Source organism: Anoplophora glabripennis, unplaced genomic scaffold, assembly GCF_000390285.2.
Source record: "Anoplophora glabripennis isolate ALB-LARVAE unplaced genomic scaffold, Agla_2.0 scaffold64, whole genome shotgun sequence".
Taxonomy (NCBI): Eukaryota; Metazoa; Arthropoda; class Insecta; order Coleoptera; family Cerambycidae; genus Anoplophora; species Anoplophora glabripennis.
This window is the reverse complement of record NW_019416216.1, coordinates 1456691-1475306: the sequence shown is the minus strand read 5'-3', so window position 1 is coordinate 1475306 and position 18616 is coordinate 1456691. Positions and strand designations below refer to the sequence as shown.

The following is an 18616-nucleotide window of genomic DNA, read 5'->3' as shown; positions in this document are numbered from 1 at the left end:
AGATGATGATAAACATGATAGTAGGTAAAAATTGTTGGTTCTGAAAACATGTTTTCAAATGTTCTGTCGCATTTTAACATATACCATGAACTCTTGTAAACTTATAAAAATGCAGTGTTTGTTTATCTGCGTATTAAATGAATATTTCTATCAGTGTACATTTATTTCGCTCCAAATACATGTCTGGGCTACCCAGTAACTGCAAATAAATAATATGATTTGCTCAGCAATAATAGAATTATTAAGTAATAATTCTTAGTGAAGCAATTATTACTCAATTTTTATTTTTCCTTGTTTGGGAAATTCCCATTCATGAAATAGTTTCTGCTTCATTCACTTACGGTCAAGGCTGTCCATGCCGCAATTTATTTTTGTTTCGGTACAAAACAATAATTTCGTGCTTTATCGAAAATGAAGAAAACGACCACAACGCGAAGATATTATTTAATATACAAAAAGAGGAAAAACGGGAACATTCTAATTGTAACATAGTACTATTATTAGTTTTAGATGTGATTAAAATTGTCATGATAATAATTAATAATGTTGTTGATACACTTGCCTATGTGATAACTAAAACAGAAAAATAAAGTTAAATAACTTAAAATACAGAGGGTGATTCAGAAATGGTGACCAAAAATGAAACCTATCTTCCCTTAAAATTCACCAAAGAATACGAGGTTTCATTTTTGGTCACCATTTGTGAATCACCCTGTATAAAGGTAATTTCCAATAATTCGCTTCAGAAAGGAATAAATGAAAATCGTTTAATTCATAAACTTAACTGCAATGTTCTTTAGATTTAGCAAAATATCCTGATTTAAAAAGTTCGGGTCAGTATTAAGTATCAGTTATACTTTTTAATACTATTATACTATTGCAAAGGATCTTTGTTCTTAGTTTCTAATCTTTATTGTCACTGGCGATTTTTACCTTATACTTGGTGAATAAATCCATTCTACCTTTGTATGGGCGGTTGGCTGGGGAAATGCCATTTGTAATAATTATTATCTATCAAAGATGCCTGTTTATAGCGACTATAACGAATATAACTTGTTTGAAAGTTGCATCACAATCATGAAGAATTATTAATGAAATAAAAGGTAAATATGCAAACAGTGGTATTTAGACAAACCATTACATTTAGATTTTTTCGAATTGTGTCAGAGATGACTGTCGAAACAAAGAAAGGAGATAAACTCGCAATGTCAAAATCTGTGTCACACTAAATTCAAGTTACCTCTGTTCAAAATTTGATAGTTTTAGAGATACAGTGCGTTGGATTACAATTTGTTTTAGCTTTTCTTCAATAACTTCATTATTAATTATTGTAGTGAATACATAAAAAAACTTCGTAAGGGGATAAGAGATTCAGAAATTGAAATCTAGTCTCGAATTTGCTCTAAATTATTAGAGGGTGCCACGTTGATTACACAGAAGTGGAAAATTGAAATACAGGTATTATTAGGAATTAAAATAGAGTATGGAGAATAACTTACTACATATAAGTATTTTAATTCCTATAGTATTTCAATTTTCTACTTCTGTGTAATCCATTTTAATTAAATAATAATACAAACTGTCAAACAATAACAATGTTGTCTTGACATTACCTGTCATTGTCGCGGCCTACTATATAACATTGTTCATGAGTAATTAGGTCTCTCACGGCCTAATTAGTGAGATTTAGTTAAAATACCTATACGCATTTTGGACTATATCAATGTCCGTATGTCAAAATATTGTAACGAATTTGAAATGTTCATGTAGAAAATCATATGAAAATATTGTCTGACCGAACTTTGTCGTATAAAAATTTTAAGTATTATTATAGCAACACCAAATTTGTATAAAATTGTTAATATGGACATTCAAGATATAAACCTAGTAATGATCAGTGATATTACATAGTATAAAAATAATAATCTTTAAATTTTATTCACAAGTACAGAATAAGTTTTCATAAAATGCATGACGTAGACATTTGTTAGTACTCAGTACATAGAGAAAAACGAATCTAAACCTACAGTGACTTATATCGAATGAAAGTTTAAAAGTCTATAGATTAATATGGTATACATATCGTTGGAAGACGAGTAAACTTAAAGAAGATATCTCAATCCAACATAAACCATAACATGAAAATTTTCATCAAATGTCAAATTTTATAATAAATTTCACAAACGTCAAAGCTAATGGTGGCTTTGTAAGAATACTCGGAGATGACCTAAGAAACATAAAATAAAGAATATTTTATTAACTAATTTATAGAATTGTCTATAAAAATAAAAGGACAATTGTTAAAAATGTGTTAGTTATAAGTAGTGTTGTGAAAAAGTGATTGAAAAGGACATCCAAAGACTGGAAAAATTTTGTGTATGGACCTTAAGCAAAGCTGGGGACAGAATATCCAGGAAGGATGAGAAAAACAAAAAAATTATTGATTGGTTATGGCTTGGGTTTTGCAAGATGTACAGCGTGGAGAGGCAGCTCCCTAATAATAAGGCAAGAAAAAACAGCCCAAGAAAGAAAATTAAATACTCACCAATTAAATCCACAGTTTGCCAGAGTCCAGAGAAAGTTATTTTGTCATCCCATGAAAATTTTCTGCTACCAGCAGTATAAAGCAGTTCCAAAGCAGTTTCCATTGGCCCCATAAATAGTCTGCAAGGCCTCTATGTAGTTTCCAGCAAAGAAAACTTCAAATTTTACAACGTACCAGGTACCTAAAATACAGCGCACTATAATATTGCTAGCTGTCACCAGTAAATCATGCTTTCTCTCGCATCAAATCATTGCAAAGTATAAATAACAAACCACAGGACTTACCTGTACAGAAATAAGCATAATCCAATCACTTGTAACTTAAATATTTCACTATTTTCACGAGCTCTGACAAAATCTGTCAAATGAACAACCCATTTTCGTTCCTGTGTAGATATAAGAGATGCCCCTGTCTGATAGGCAAGAAATAATATAAGGAGACGCACTCAGTATTACATAGATCAAATAAAGTTAGTTAATAGTTAATTTTTTAATAATTATTCCTTAAATTTTGATATTAATATATTTTTTGTTGTGGAAAACATATTACGTATAAAAAGGTTTTCCTCATTTGAGTTTATAAAGTTTTCAAGTATAAAGTCATATAACAAATTTTGGAATAAACACTTTATTGAATTTCAAACTCTCTAATCATTCCAAAGTGTGTTGCATTATACTAGTTTGCGTGTAAATATAGAACCGACTCCTAAGGTTTTCTGATATTGTCTAATATGTAACAAGTGTCTACTAACAGCTGACCAGGGATAAGAAAATACAAGGTAAGACATAAAATATCGTAGAGGTTTGTATGGAACAATTTACAGCTTAATTAAAAATAAAAATGAAAATCAACACACACACATACATTGAAATTATATTTCAATATGTAGTTTTTCTACTATCAATTTCAAAAACTTGCAATTTTTGTATTTTACAATTTTTTATGTCTTAAAACAAAAAAGTTTATTTGGGGGGGGGGGTCAAAATATAGTGAATCACCCTGTACATCATAGGAATCTAAGGTTTCGAAAGTGTACAGTTTAACGGAAGTCGAGGAAAATGTGGGGTGGGAGTGTTTTATGAGAATCGCCCTGTATGTACGCAAATTCTGACGCTCGCTTTCATTATGAAATAGCAATCAGGAAGTACAGTCAGCGTAGCACGGCGGTTAATTGAACGAACTCACACGAAATTAAAATAAATGGGTTTTACCAGAAGAAACTGTTTCAACCGGAGCTGACGGCGAAATATCTCCGGGTACGGTATGTGCCGAAATAATGCATGTATACGTTCAATGAATCACCTATACGAATCATCTAAATACATACTATAAAATCACTCAGCGTAAAAACAAATATTTCTATGGTTACTGTACATCACCACTCCAACGCATTTGTTTATCCTGTTAAGGTTGAGCTAAAAATAAAATCAGTTATATTTGAGACACATTCTTGATCCCTATTTCCGATTGTTCGAGCCGTGGCAGTTTTCTTCTTTTATCGAAATTGAATGTAGCACGTGCTGGTGAAAAAAGCGTCTTGAGACGTAGTCTCACTTGCCGCTGCTGTTCACTTAAAGTTATTTTTATGTACGTATACAAAGCGGGCAAAACGGCCTTAACAACATTCTTTCACATCGGATCCAACAAATGTATTCCTAAATTCTATGCCGTTTATTTCCATAATATGAACAATCAGATGCATTTCTTATAGGAAGAACCAGTTTACCAGCATTCCGAAATCCGGCCAATGTCGATCTCACCCACAACAGTCTTTTGTTTGGGTTTATCTGAAAGGGAATAATGGTAGGCCATACCTTATTTGATTTAGAGTCGCGGCATCGAGTGAAGACGGTATGTCCGTGGCTATTCCCGCAGAAACCCAGACGCAGTATTGCACAGGCACGTAATAATGCAGTGGAAAGAAGGAAAAAAGAAAGAAAAGTCTTGAGATACTTTTAAATAAGTACTAATTAATTAAAACTAGTTACGATGGAACAGTGAAACCAAACTTCCTGTATATTTTGTAATACATTAAATTTATGGAAGCCCAGAAATCATAGCAAGTAAAACTGGAGAGATTTGGAAATATAGAAACGTTTCATTCAGAAAGAGACAAAAGCAATATCATACTGGGGTGGAGCTATTTCTTAATCTGATAAAATACATCTTAAATGATGAATTGACTAAAATTTAACAAGCTGATACATCCTGATTGTAACATTGACCTAGCGTGATCACCCAAATTTAAAAGGCACGAGATGGAACGACTTGCAGGTGGTAAGTTGCTCATCTATATTTTTGTGCATTACGTCAAGTCGATATCTGATTGGAAGTACGTATCTAGTTGTCTATGTTTGGTTTATTGTTCCCATCAATAACTTCAATTAATTATAATGGAAAGCAAGTCCACCGTATGAGTTAAGAGATCTATTTCTAAGATTTAAATTCCAAATTTTATTATAACAATATTATTTATTTTTTTTTGTTTTACAGTCCCATAGTATACGTACTTACTTGATCTCGATTTTGAATTTGTATTAACAATAACGACTGCAACTGAATGAAACCATTGCATCAGAAATGAGTGAGTTTTACTCAAATCCGAGTGACTTACTATCACTTGAGTGATTTTTTACTCTATTCTGAGTGTATAAAATCAATTTAGAGTAGACTTTTTCTCTAATATGATTTAAATTGAACTATTATTGAGTAATTTTTTACTCAGACTCGGTTTTTAATTAACTAAATATTGAGTGCAAAAATAAATCACTCATAAATGATTAATTAGGCTATACAGTGTTGAAATTAATTCACTTCCCGGGGCCTTCTCCTGTCCTAGCTGAGACCCGCCGCCTTCGGTTAAGGCCTGTTCTCCTGGCGATCACGCTTTTTTGGGGTATCTAACGGGTTCGTATCAACTGTGGTCTAGATTACAGAAGCAATATGTAACTGGTGCCATCTTCACGGGGACATTCAAATTACTCGAAATTAATATACATTTAAACTCACTCAGTAATGAGTGAGTTTAAAGAGAGAGATTTATTCTGATTTATGTACAAGTGCACCAAATACGAGTTTACGTGAAGACTTTATTTAAGGAGTACCTACATTTGAATGAAAGTACTCAGCTTTAGTTTAAATAATCACAAATGAGTAAAATGATCAATATTGAGTGAAAATGTACTCAATAACTTCACTCAATGGATCGGAGTGAACCTTTATTGCTTTCACTCACGCTGATTTTTTTTACAGTGAACTGATAAGAAACAGAATACCCTTGATATATATTTTTTAATGATTCGAGCGATATTAGTGTCGTAATGTGGGAAACAAAGAACAGTATTTTGGATTCGGGCAGTACATTTTCGTTTTTCAAATCAAGGCCCAAGAAGATTTTTCATGGTCTAAATAATGAGATCTTTGTTTATGGAAACCTAGCCACATTAAAATATTATCAACTTAATAAAACTACAAAACTTTAAATTTTTGGGAAAGATATCTGTTATATCGGGTGTCCCAAAATTCATGCAAGATTTGAATTTTGCGCCATTTGTGCGATAAAGTTAAAATTTAAAAATTTAAAAAAAGATTTAAAAAATCATTTTCAAGCAAAATTAATAGTAAATAAATGTGTAAATGAAGTAATTTATTCTTCTGGATTTTAGTTGTAACTTGGTTTCTTCAGTCAGACATCATGTTCGTGATTTCTGGTCTGGAGATCCATTTCCCCTTTTTGCACAAATTGCAGTATTTTGAGATAGTGTTTTGTTTATGACAATATGTCAGATCATGTCTTCCTTCTTCTTAATTAAATTCTTTGTATTTTTCTTCATCGACGATTTTTAGGATTAAGAACAATAGTTTTGCCAATGGTCCCTGTACTACAACAACTTGTTTGTAAATTCCGATGTCCCAATTTTCTTTTTCTATTCGTGGGTATATTCTTAGAACTACTTTACCTTGCAAACTTCCTTTATATTTATCCTTGTGGATACCTTCTCCGCATAGGAGTATGTTTGACATCCCATTTACATTGGTCGGTGATGATCTCTTTGTATCACACCGTCCACCAAAATGCGATTGTCTTGCGACGAGCTTCCCCTCATTCCATCATTGCAGACAAATTCCTCAATAAGTCCTGTCATTATTTCCTTCATCTCATACTTAGTATTGGTGTCTTTTCTTGTTCGTCTGTCTAATTTCCTTGTTGATGTTATAATAATGTAATGATAGTAATTAAAATACGGGATAATAAAATGATTTAGAACTGTCCTTACAATTACTGTACAGGAAGAATTTCTTGTTAATTTGGTACTAGTTATAAAAAATATATTAGTCTGGAACCAGCAAGTGTAGTGATTTTGGAAATTTTGCAAATCAGCCTGTCAGAAATAGCACTTTCTCAAATAGCAGAATACCATACCTTTTGAAGAATTTTGGCAGCACTATTAGCAGATTCAAAAATTGCCGTCCTTGGTATTAAAAGACATGGTGGATTGACATTTTTTAACGTGGTAGAACCCTACGTTATCGTTGTGAAAAATAAGGTAGTTGTACACTGTTACACTGTATTTACACTCGTACACTCGTATGTACACTCGTACACTGTATTTTTGCTACCATTTGTTTGAAAGTTCTGTTAGTAGTCCTTATACCTGTTTTGTTATTAAAAATGTAACTTAAGTAAACATTATTTGTTTAAAATAAAGCAAATATTATTCATTGTGCCCGAAAAAGCATATTGTTTGTTAATTAACTCTGTAGTTTTGGAATTATTATTATTATTTTGTGTTTGATATATTTCTATACAGGGCGCTTTTTTTTATCTTGACGAAAATAAATAATCTCATTCAAGTTTAATGAAACTGAGGGCAAAAAAATGGCAAAAATTTGAAAATGAATAATAATAACAAACGACTCCAGAGGGTACATATGTGTGCGTTCTAGAATCAGCTCGATGTCTTCTATCTCACATCAAACTATCTACACTTACTCGCTGCATAACTCGGAAATATTTTATTGTTAATAACCACCCTATTTAACGTGCGCCGCTGTGGCTACCTGGCGCGCAGGAGGCCAAAGCGAGGCCTAGAGAGCGCGGTGGGTCCTCTATGAATGAGAAAAGCGCCGTCCTACCATCACCCGCTCAATGAATAGCCGGTCGTGAATTGAGATGTCAGGAAATGCCTTACATTTCGCCAACAAAAGAAACTAGTAAATATTTCACCTCCCGATGGGCTGGCAGTTGAAAAAGACGCCACCGCGATCCCCGGCACAAAAGAGAGACATTTATCGGACTCTGCGAGAAAGCTGTTTATAATTGTTATCGAACGCCACAGTTAACTGACGGAGAAATTCCTTTCAGGGCGTCTGTGCTAATGTGTTGGCCCTTTGGGCCTTTGTCAGCATTTTGTTCCGACTTATTCAGTTCCCCGCCCATCCTTTATAATGGAAAAAATAGATAAATACTACAGGAAGTTACCTCTGTTACCTTAAAGACAAGTCTCGAAATGTCTGTGCAAATCAGTATTGAATTATTTTTGGTTCAAATCAACTAGGGACTACTTGTCTGAACTAGCATTGAATTATACGATAAATACCCGCTAAACAGCAATTAATAATAAATTTTCGAAAATAGTTTTAACCGTTTTAAGATTGCCATTACGTCACGAGTGTGTGCTAATATCAATGACAGTCGTTGTGGACGTGAATTCATTTGTTAAACGCGCAAAAAAGAGGGACAATGATGGTATAAATGTCTACATAGTCTCAATCAACCACAGGCAATTGTTCCAATACCTTATTTGTATTAGAGTGAAGAAAAATGGTGGTCGTTTGTTGAGTACTAGTTTTAGACTGTAGTTTGACTACCGCAGTTAAAACAAAAGAGAGCTGACACTTAGATTAAATTTGATCGCGTCTCCGTACTAAATGTTGTTTATATTTTCTGAGCGTTGAAACATCGATTTTTTGGTATACTTTACAGGTTGGTCCTGAGGTAATGGGCCAAAATTCATGGGTAGATTCCCGAAGCTAAAATATTGCATTTAGCTGAACTTACCTTAGTCCAAAAGTTGATAGTTAAAGAGATACAGAGTGTTAAATATAAAATATTATTTTAGTTTATTTCCATTTATTACTTAATAAATGCAAATATCTACACAAAATTTTGAGGTTTGGGGTTCTTTGGATAGAAGAATTGAAATTTGTTCACATTTTGGTTATAGTTCATAGAGGGCGCCAGTTGCCGTAGATTGAAGGTGTTGGAAACGACATAACTTTTTTGTACTTTAGGGTATCTCATCTTTGGTATCAAATTCTTATTTTCCAACTTTTTTACCCAAAAAAGGTAGACTTTATGAAAGTAGCTATCCCGCACCGTTTCTGAGATATTTGGCTTTGAAACTTCCAGTGCTAATAGTTGAAATAATTAAAATAATTTAGAAATGTCAAAAACAAGGGTTTATTTAGAATTAAAAATTGTAATGAATAGTAAAATAGTAAACATTAGTAAAAAATATGCCCTTTTGACAATAATTGTTCAAAATGTCCACCTCTAATTTCAGTACATTTAGCAACATGTTTATTAAAAGATTGTCTTATTTTAAAGTATAAATCCTTAATGCGAAATGACTTTGCAGCATTTAAAACCTGCTACTAAAGTTCTTCTCAAGTGTTTATAGTTTCTCCATAAACAACTGATTTCATGTAACTCCAAAAACGAAAACCTCAGCATTCTATCTCACATTTATGTATACCAGTATAAAATTTAATTTGTAAGCTAAGATGTAATTTTAATTAGATACGAATAATATTTAATAAAAATTAGTATACAAATAACAGCAATAAGATAAGTGGAGGACGTCAATTATTTGATTTTCGTCCAAATTCTACTTAAGAAACTTTACCGCTAAATTAATAATACCTGTAGGTACTTAATTGTAATTTAATGCAACAGCATTGGAAGTTTCAAAGCCAAATATCTCGAAAATGGTGCGAGATAGCAACTTTAATAAAGTTACCTTTTTTGTGTAAAAAAGTTGAAAAATAAGAATTTGTTATCAAAGATGAGATACATTAAAGTACAAAAAAGTTATGTCGCTTTTAACACATTCAATCTACTGCATCTATCGCCCTTTAACCAAAATGTGAACAGATTTCAATTCCTCTACTCGACTAATTCCAATCCTCAACATTTTGTGAGGATATTTGCATTTGTTAAGGAATAAATTAAAAAAAACTGAAATAATATTTTACATTTAACACCCCGTATCTCTTTAACTATCAACTTTTGGACTAAGGTAAGTTCAGCTAAATCGCAATATATTTACTTGGGGAATCTACCTATGAATTTTGGCCCATTACCTCGGGACCACCCTGTATAGAAATTCTTATAATTTTCGTTTATTTACCTCACTAATTGTAATGATATAGGCAACCAGTAATCAAATTCATCGCTGTTATTATTAGTGTATTTTCTCTTCTTTTGTTTAATCTTGGCATTTTCTAGTTCTACTAAGTATTTTTATTGTTTTTCTTGGTGTTGTGCTGTGTCAGTGTGTTTATCGAGTGTTTTTTTTCTTCAAGTGGTTTATTATAGACGTACTCTTAACTAGTACCAAACTTTTCTTGAATGTCTCCTGTTGCGAAGCTACTTCGCTTACATGAAATTTTCTTTCATGCGCATGCTCAGTAACATTGATATAATTTTAATTTATTAATTACTATAAAAGTCAATATTGTTCTATTTTAAATATATAAATTCTATAATTCTTTTAGTTTGTCACATGGGGGTTGAAACTTCTTAAATATTTCTAATATTGTCAGAATTTCGCGATATTTAGGGTCATGACAAACAAGACATTTTTTTGGCACTTATGTCTAAATTACATAAGGTCGAAAATCGATCTAGTAAAAATATTGGAAAATTCTTCATAACAATGGGCACTATTATTGCCTATTATTTAGCATATGTGACGTCACTACTAAAAAGGTCTATTCTCAAGATGACATTTCAATTAAATGAAAACAGTGACTAATTTGACTATGATTTGTCGTTTCAGTTCATACGAATACTGCTTGTGACGCTATGGAAAAGATCATCTTTGATAAAGATAAACACTTAAAACGATGTAAAAACAAAAATTTCCCCTATTGTCGTTATTTAGGTTTTCGTTTTTATCAAAAATGATGAGAGAACAAAAAAAAATAGGTACAAAATATTTCTTTGAATGGTTACATTGTTTAACAAGTTGTTGATGAATATTTAATCGCTAAGTTACATTAAATATTTATGTTCCTAATAAATGTCTTTTCACATCTAGGGTTCAGAAAATCCACGAGGGTCACTGTTTGGAGCGGATTTTGGTCTGGAGGCACCATTGAACCATTCTTCTTCGAAAATGCTGCTGATTAGGCAACAACAGCTAATGGTGCTCGCTATTGCGACATGATAATCCAGTCTAAATTGCAAGATATGGATGTAGACGACATTTGGTTTCAACAAGACGGTGCCACATACCATACAGCCCGAGAAACAATACAATCACTGCACGAATCATTTCCTGGTCGTGTAATTTCCCGTTTTGCTGATAGAATTGGGGCCCAGATGATGCGATGTAACACCGTTGGAAAGGAAATTAATTGGACGCCGTATCAACGAAAATCAGACGCATTTATACTCAACGGTAATGGAAAATTACGCCAAAATGATGCGTATGTGTATGTATCTAATTTACCCGATATGCTCTTCTTGACATAACCCTATACTGTATACTTTATGAATCAATAAAAAAATTGCAATTTTTAATAAAAATCCTGTGTTTTCTATCAAAATTACTGCTTACGTGAATTTTGGGACACCCTTTATATTTGTAAATAATTACCTAAAGAAGAAAGTCTGCTTTAACAAATTTTATCATCTCTCCAAATGAGAATATAAAAAGTTACAACTTACCATAATATATCCGACTGTTACACTTGGTAGAATAAAATATAAAACGGATCAGTTTCGAAGCAAAAAATGCGCGAATACGCTTGGTACAGTTTATTAGCACTATGTCGTTTCTTATGGTACAACCGATTTAAGACCTAATTTATCTTAATAAAAACAAAAAAGGCGACAAATTAAAGTCTATAACATCCGCAAATTAGATTTCTTACTTTTGCAAATTATTCATTGTTTCACTTAGCTTTTTTTGCATGGAAATAGCTAGTGTAAACATTGGATTTACCGACCTCCTTTACCGAATCTATTCTGGCGAATAATGAAACCGCAATTCGATGGGAATTCTCGACTTTTTTAACCGACATAAAAAGGAACAGCGTGCAGTTCGGCGATTCTTGTGTCGTTGGGGACAATCATTTCAACTTTTTCAACGTTTTAAAACTCGCATTTTTCTGGCATCGAATAACTTAATTTCATGCCCGGCGCTTTTCGAATTGCGAGTGGTACAGAGTGATAGAAAACTGTTCTTTAACAACACCGGTATTTATAACAGGATATCAATTGTTATACTATGCAACAAATATATAAAAAATTCGTCTTAATACACAAATCCTTCGAATTCCATGTTTTTTGTTTTCTCATTCAAATATTCAATGCAGCAATTACACACAGATATGTATGGTACTTAAGGCTTCTTCAAGATACATCAGTTTATAAAAATGGGCGATTAACTTTTACTTACTTTCCTTACTTTACTTACTGTCCTTACTTTCCTTACTTTACTTTACTTACTTTACCTACTTTCCTACTTTACCTACTTTCCTGACTTTACCTACTTTCCTACTTTACCTACTTTCCTACTTTACCTACTTTACTGACTTTACCTCCTTTGCCTACTTTACCTACTTTACTTTATTTACTTTTTTATTTCATTAGACCTAGAAATAACCCTTTTTTAAAGGCAAGGTGACTTAATAACAAAGTTTTTGTACTTTTTAAAAGGAATAAATAATAGCCTTAATTTTGTTTGCTTGTTTGAGTTAAGGCACCCGACTTATTCAACTGACAATAATCCATATCTCAATTGAAACACCCTCATATTTTCAGGTACTTAACTAACCCTTAAGGAGGAGTCTACGGTCACCCCTTGGCACCGCCCCCAGCACCTCGCTGCTCACAACAAGTCCCCACACATAAATCTTCTTGTCACAAGCGGGCCTAATCCCTCTTGAAAAGAAAGCAAGCCCCAACAATCGCCTTTGAGTAAATATTTGCCGAAAGATCGTAATACAGATTCGAAACGGACGATGATTTACCACTTTGCTGAATCACCTGGTGTAACTGCAACCTAGAGTGCGATGGGAGGTCCGACAGGGAATGTTGTTAAACAATCGTGTATCGGGGGCGATTTATGGGCCAGCGGGGGTGAAAATAGTCGGCTAAGGGATGCTGAACGATGCTTATCTGGTGGCGGTCCTCGAGGTAAGTGCCATAGGAATTTTTACGAGCCGAGAAAGGTATATAACTTAATTTCGTTAACTTTCTTTCACGATGAGTACGTGGGAGTATATTTAAGGAATGTTCAGGGCCATGCCTGGGGGTAGTTGGCACCCTGGTACAAGATAAAATTTACCGTCCTTAATATACAGAAAAGACAATTTGGTAGGCAGGCCAGGCACGTAATTGGACCTATGAATTTAGGTGATGTCAGTGGTAGATATACAACCTTTTTACTACAATGTATTTTTTGATTTTTTTTTTAAAACATTTCAAAAATAGGGTGAATAATGAGGATATCTTACGTTAGTTCGCAACTTGAATACTGTTCAATCATTTGGAGTCCTATTTATACTAGTTGTATAGATGTAGTTGAGAAGGTACAAAATAAATTATTACTTTTTCTATACTACATCTTCTATACTATTTATATTGAAACTACATTTTTCTATTCAATATATTTGCCCGAACCTGGTTTTCGTAGGTTTTTGGTCTCATTCCATAGGCGACATCTGACTTCCTCGTAAAAAATGGAGCTTATTTTTACAGTAACTTTTATGAAAAGAGAAATCACCTAGACCTCTTTGATCCCAAGATAGCTCATTTTTATAACTTTAATTGTAATTGGTCGTATCGATACGGGACTTTAGAGACAATTAAAGAAAGGGTTAAACTTTTATTTTCAGAAAATTTTACATTGATAGTTCATTTAATAAACGCACTAGCAGCAGTAAAAGTTAGCGTTAATGAACGGTCTAAACGCGGGAGAAGGAGCGCTGGGCCCGCGCATACGCCTGAACGTCGCTCTCGTCGAGATTTTTTACTTGAACGTTTCAAATATTCTGTTCAAAAATTTCGCGCGCGACGAGGGCGGCGTTCACGCGCGTACGCGGACTTGCGTCATTTCTTTCGAGTTACTTTTTTGATATTATCATTCTACATACCCTCCCCCGTTATAAAGTGCAATAAAATGCCTACTAATAATTTTTCTTAATAAGTTTTCAGGTTTTATGATCTAATTCGACTAGAGTATTTTAGCCCTAAAATGAATCTCATTTTGTGCGTCTTATAGGTATTTCCTATTTAAGCGTATGGTGTTATTTCTCCCTAACGAGGATTGGTAAGAGTATTTGAAAGGGACAGCACACTTGCAAATCGAATTTATATTCTTTGTTTCTCATTTTCAGACATTTACCTATTTTTATTAAAACGACTAAATTTTTTAAACATTCATAGCGCATTTCTTTAGGTGGTAAATACCAATTTCTATGATACTTGAAGAGTTTGAAAAACTACTTATCCATTTCTTTCAGAAAATAGTTTTACTTCTCTACAATGTAGGTAACATAAGTTGCTGGTGCTGATACATATTTTGTGGAAAGTAATGTTTTTATTTTGTCTAATTACCTTCTAAGAAATTTGCCACCATTTTTGTTAGACCCTGTATTTTTGGAAGGGATTAATGTACTTTAAAAAAGAAATTTTGTATAAAAAAAGTAAATTTATATATGATAAGGTAAACTTACGTACACTGTAAAAAAAATCACTTAATTTTCACTCAATTTTACTCAATAATGTACCAATTTCTGTTCACACCCGATTGAGTGAAATTTTCACTCTATTAGTATGAAGTACAATTGAGTGAAACTATTGCATCAGAAATGAGTGAGTTTTACTCAAATCCGAGTTACTGCTAACTATCAATTGAGCGACTTTTGACTCTATTCTGAGTATATAAAACCAATTAAGAGTTGACTTTTTCTCTAATATGATTTAAATTTAACTATTATTGATACATTATTTATTCAGGCTTAGTTTTTAATAACTAAATATTGAGTGCAAAAATAAATCACTTGTAAATTATTGTGACGAATAATTTGTTTATTTCGTTAGTCCGTCACTATGACACCTGAGCGGCGGTTACCTCGGGCGTCAGTTTCTGTTTATAGTGCAGAAACATCACTACTTGGGCGGCTACAGTAAAGACACGGTATGCCCAGAGAGTTAGACTTCACACAGGAATAATAGTCACAACTTGGTAAATATTTCGACCGGACTCGCCAAGAGATCCGGGCAAAATCCGATAGAGCGATAAAACATGGTCTGGACGGTCTCTTGGGATCCAAAAGGTTTGCCAGTTTTGGTTTTTCTTGATTTCGCCTTCCCACTAGGCTACGGCAGACTTATCTTCGAAACGGTTGGTCGGATTCAACTGCCAGTCTCCCCAATTGATTCCTGGGGTCGAATTACCATGAAAACGATACCACACACGGATATGTTTTAATCGCGGGGCCTTCTCCTGTTCTGTTTGAGACCCGCCAGCTGAGACCCGCCGCCGCCGCCGGCTAAGGCCTGTTCTCCTGGCGATCACGCTTTTCTATAGCATCTAGCGGGCCCCTATCAACTTGGTTGAGATTACAGAAGCAATATGTAAGTGGTGCCATCTTCACGACGCCGTTCAAATTACTCGAAATTAATATACATACGACAATATACAATACGAGTTTACATGAAGAATTTATTAAAGGAGTACTTTTATTTGAGTGAAAGTACTCAGTTTTAGTTTAAATTTAATCACAAATGAGTAAAATGATCAAAATTCCCAATATTGAGTGAAAAAGTATTCAATAATTTAACTCACGAAGCTTTATTGCTGTCACTCACACCCATTTTTTTACAGAGTACGTGCGTAAGTTTCCCCTACCTGCACCTATTAATCTTCATGCAGCAATTAAGTGGATGGCATTAATCATTTAAGCTTTGAAAGGCAGAGGATCGCTTATTTTACACATCTACGCTACGTCACGCTTTAACGGGAGAAGAATCGCGGCGATTATTAAATTTACATTGCTTGATCGTTAGACGGAACCGATACACAAATTGCCATGAAAATATATCAGACAAAAAGTTAATAAGGATTAAGAAAAAGCGTGTAATTTTTAGATTCCTTAAGAGGTTCCCGGAATTAATAAAGACAACTTTTGTGTTTACATGGCTCCATGGAGGGATAACTAGCCTTGTAAATGCTTCAATTTATTCCGTAAAAAAGGGAAAGAATCGAGTGTCGCTTTCGTAAAAAAACGCAATTAAATTTACGAGTCACAATTGCTAAAAAGACGAATAAAACTTTCGTATAATTAAATCAAGGTAGGGGTTTTTTGCTTTAGCTGTCTTCTTTTATTTTGGGTATTTTTGAGGCAAGTAACGTTTCCCTCTTTTTAGATATTTTGTCGTATTTATAAAGAGCTTTAAATTAACAGTTATCCACTCGAATAGACTTTTAGGTCTATTTTTTTAACTGTAATTTAACATTTAATGCAGAAGTTTAGAAAACACAATAATTCAAATTTATTATATTAACAGAAATGAAAGTTTACTGTTGTAGATCCTCATTCAAGTCTCCTAGCAACTTATCCCAAATTCAAAATCTTAAAAATTTCATTAGATAATATGGTATTTTATGCTTCGCTAACATAATGTCATTAATATGACAATGCGTATGATATAGTACAAGGCAAATCTGAAAAATCATCACAGTTTTGCATACCGAACAAATATGTACTAAGGATTTCATTCTTATTCGCATTACTTAGAGAATTGAGGCAACTTTTTTTATAAATTTTTTTCGTGAACTTGGATTCAAGAAAGGTTGCCTGTTATTTATATATACAGGGTGGACAAATGAAAACGAAACAGAGCCATTTTCAGGAACTGCGTCAAGATTGTAGAAAAACGCTCAGACCCGTCGATTTTAGATTAAAGGGGGACATTCTTTGCTGGTATTTTTGACTCCGCCACTTTCATCCCCAAGCAAGGGTAAGCATCACCCCAAAATATTTAAATGGCATTGGGGGTTGAGTAATATTTCTTTTTTTTGAAAGCTCTTACAATTCTCTTTACAATAGACTTTAAATTTTATAGTTCCGCCCAATACTTTTACATTTTAAAATTTAAATTATGTTTAGTTGCTTACTTACAACATAGTTGATTAAATGTTCAAACTGATGACCGCCCGCTTCCATACAAGAATAAAGATTTTGTTCGAAATGTTCGCGCACATTCCGAAGCATTTCCGGAGTGATTCGACGGCATTCGTCGACGATTCTTTGACGCAAATCTTCCAGCGACGCTGGCTGTGTTTTATAGATTTTACTTTTTAGGTATCCCCACAAAAAGAAATCAAGGGGCGATAAATCCGATGATCGTGGAATTGTTTATAAGTACAGAAAATCGACCAATGTTTAAACAAGCGCCAGAGCCGTCCTAATTGACGGATTCGAATTTTTCAAAAAATGTTTGAAAACTTGAGAGCCCTTCTATATGTGAATAAATTTTTAGGTATCTAAGGGCCTTGGTTTATTTTGAAAATTTGCAATTTTTTTTTTAATCTGGATTGCAAAATTATTATGCAAAATCTATCGAACCGATTTTGATGAAATTTGGTGTGATGTTTCGACATAACATGAGGTTTTCTTGAGCCAAGTATAAAGGTTCTATACCCAATTTAAATGCCCCAAAAAAATTCCCTAAAAAGTATTGCTTTTAACCACATTTTTGCGATTTTTTCGATTTTTACCATAATAATAATGATTCATTCGATTTGTAACTAGTCATTGTAAAAAATTTAATTACAAACATTTGTTTCCTTTTCCATTTTCGCCTAAAATCAACTCTTGAAAAGATACATAATTAAATAGGAAGAAAAATATGACATTTTTCGAATTTTTTTAATATATTGTGCCGCCAAAAGTTAAGCCCACGTTTTTTTTATGCGCATAGAAAAATTTTCATTTCTAGTGATATTTGAAAGCCAAAAAGTCAAAAATCTCCGTGGATATACGATTCACCCAAACCAAAACAGATACCGCCTGGTCTAAGGCGACATTTATTTGGATTGTTTGCGTTTTCAGTTGATTCCAGCCCTGGAATAAATTTTTTCTAACCCTAATGAGCAAGATATGTCTGCTGGTGATGTCTGGTTCCAACAAGGTGGTGCCCCTCCACATTTTCGTCTCGATTTATGAAATTACCTTAATGAAGTTGTCCCAAATCGATGGATATGCAGAAGAGGGCCGCTTGAATGGCCACCACGCTCCCCTGACTTAACTCCACTAGAATTTTTTGTGGGGTTATCTAGAAAGCAATGTGTATGTGAACAGACCACACACTTTCGAAGGATTGAAAAATCGTATCATTGAAGATGTTCGAAACATAAGACCAAATGTTAGTCAAAATATAACATAGGCCTGCATAAAAACATTTCAAAAAAGCTTTTTAAATCTTTATAGCTGATTTTTCTAGTTTTTGGGGTGGTAAGTCCGAATTTGAACTCTGTTAATTTGTATCACCTTCAGTTTAGTCACAATTCAATCTAGTCAGATAAGACAAAGTATTCTAAATATGCAATAAAAATGAAAAGTAACGTGCGCACAAAACTTTATTTGAACATAGAAGTACATTTTATATTCTTAATACTGGATTCTACATTGGTTTATATTTTCTTTCCCTCTTTTCTTTAAAGCCCCTGATGTGACTATTTCTCTTACGAGCTGTTTGCTGACTCTCTCGGTGAGGTGACCAGTAAGCTCCCATCATATTGGTGTTCCAGCGTACTTGATAGCGTTTTT

At 33.4% G+C, this 18616-nt stretch overlaps 1 protein-coding gene across 1 annotated transcript in view; it reads left to right on the top strand.

Moving 5' to 3' along the window:
* Window positions 1–18616, top strand: part of LOC111693166 — a 139470-nt gene that overhangs the window by 55193 nt on the left and 65661 nt on the right. The window contains exon 2 of the mRNA XM_023457359.1: window positions 12600–12974. Coding sequence (XP_023313127.1) covers window positions 12851–12974 — 124 coding nt within the window. The 5' untranslated portion in view covers window positions 12600–12850. The remainder of the gene's footprint in view (window positions 1–12599; window positions 12975–18616) is intronic.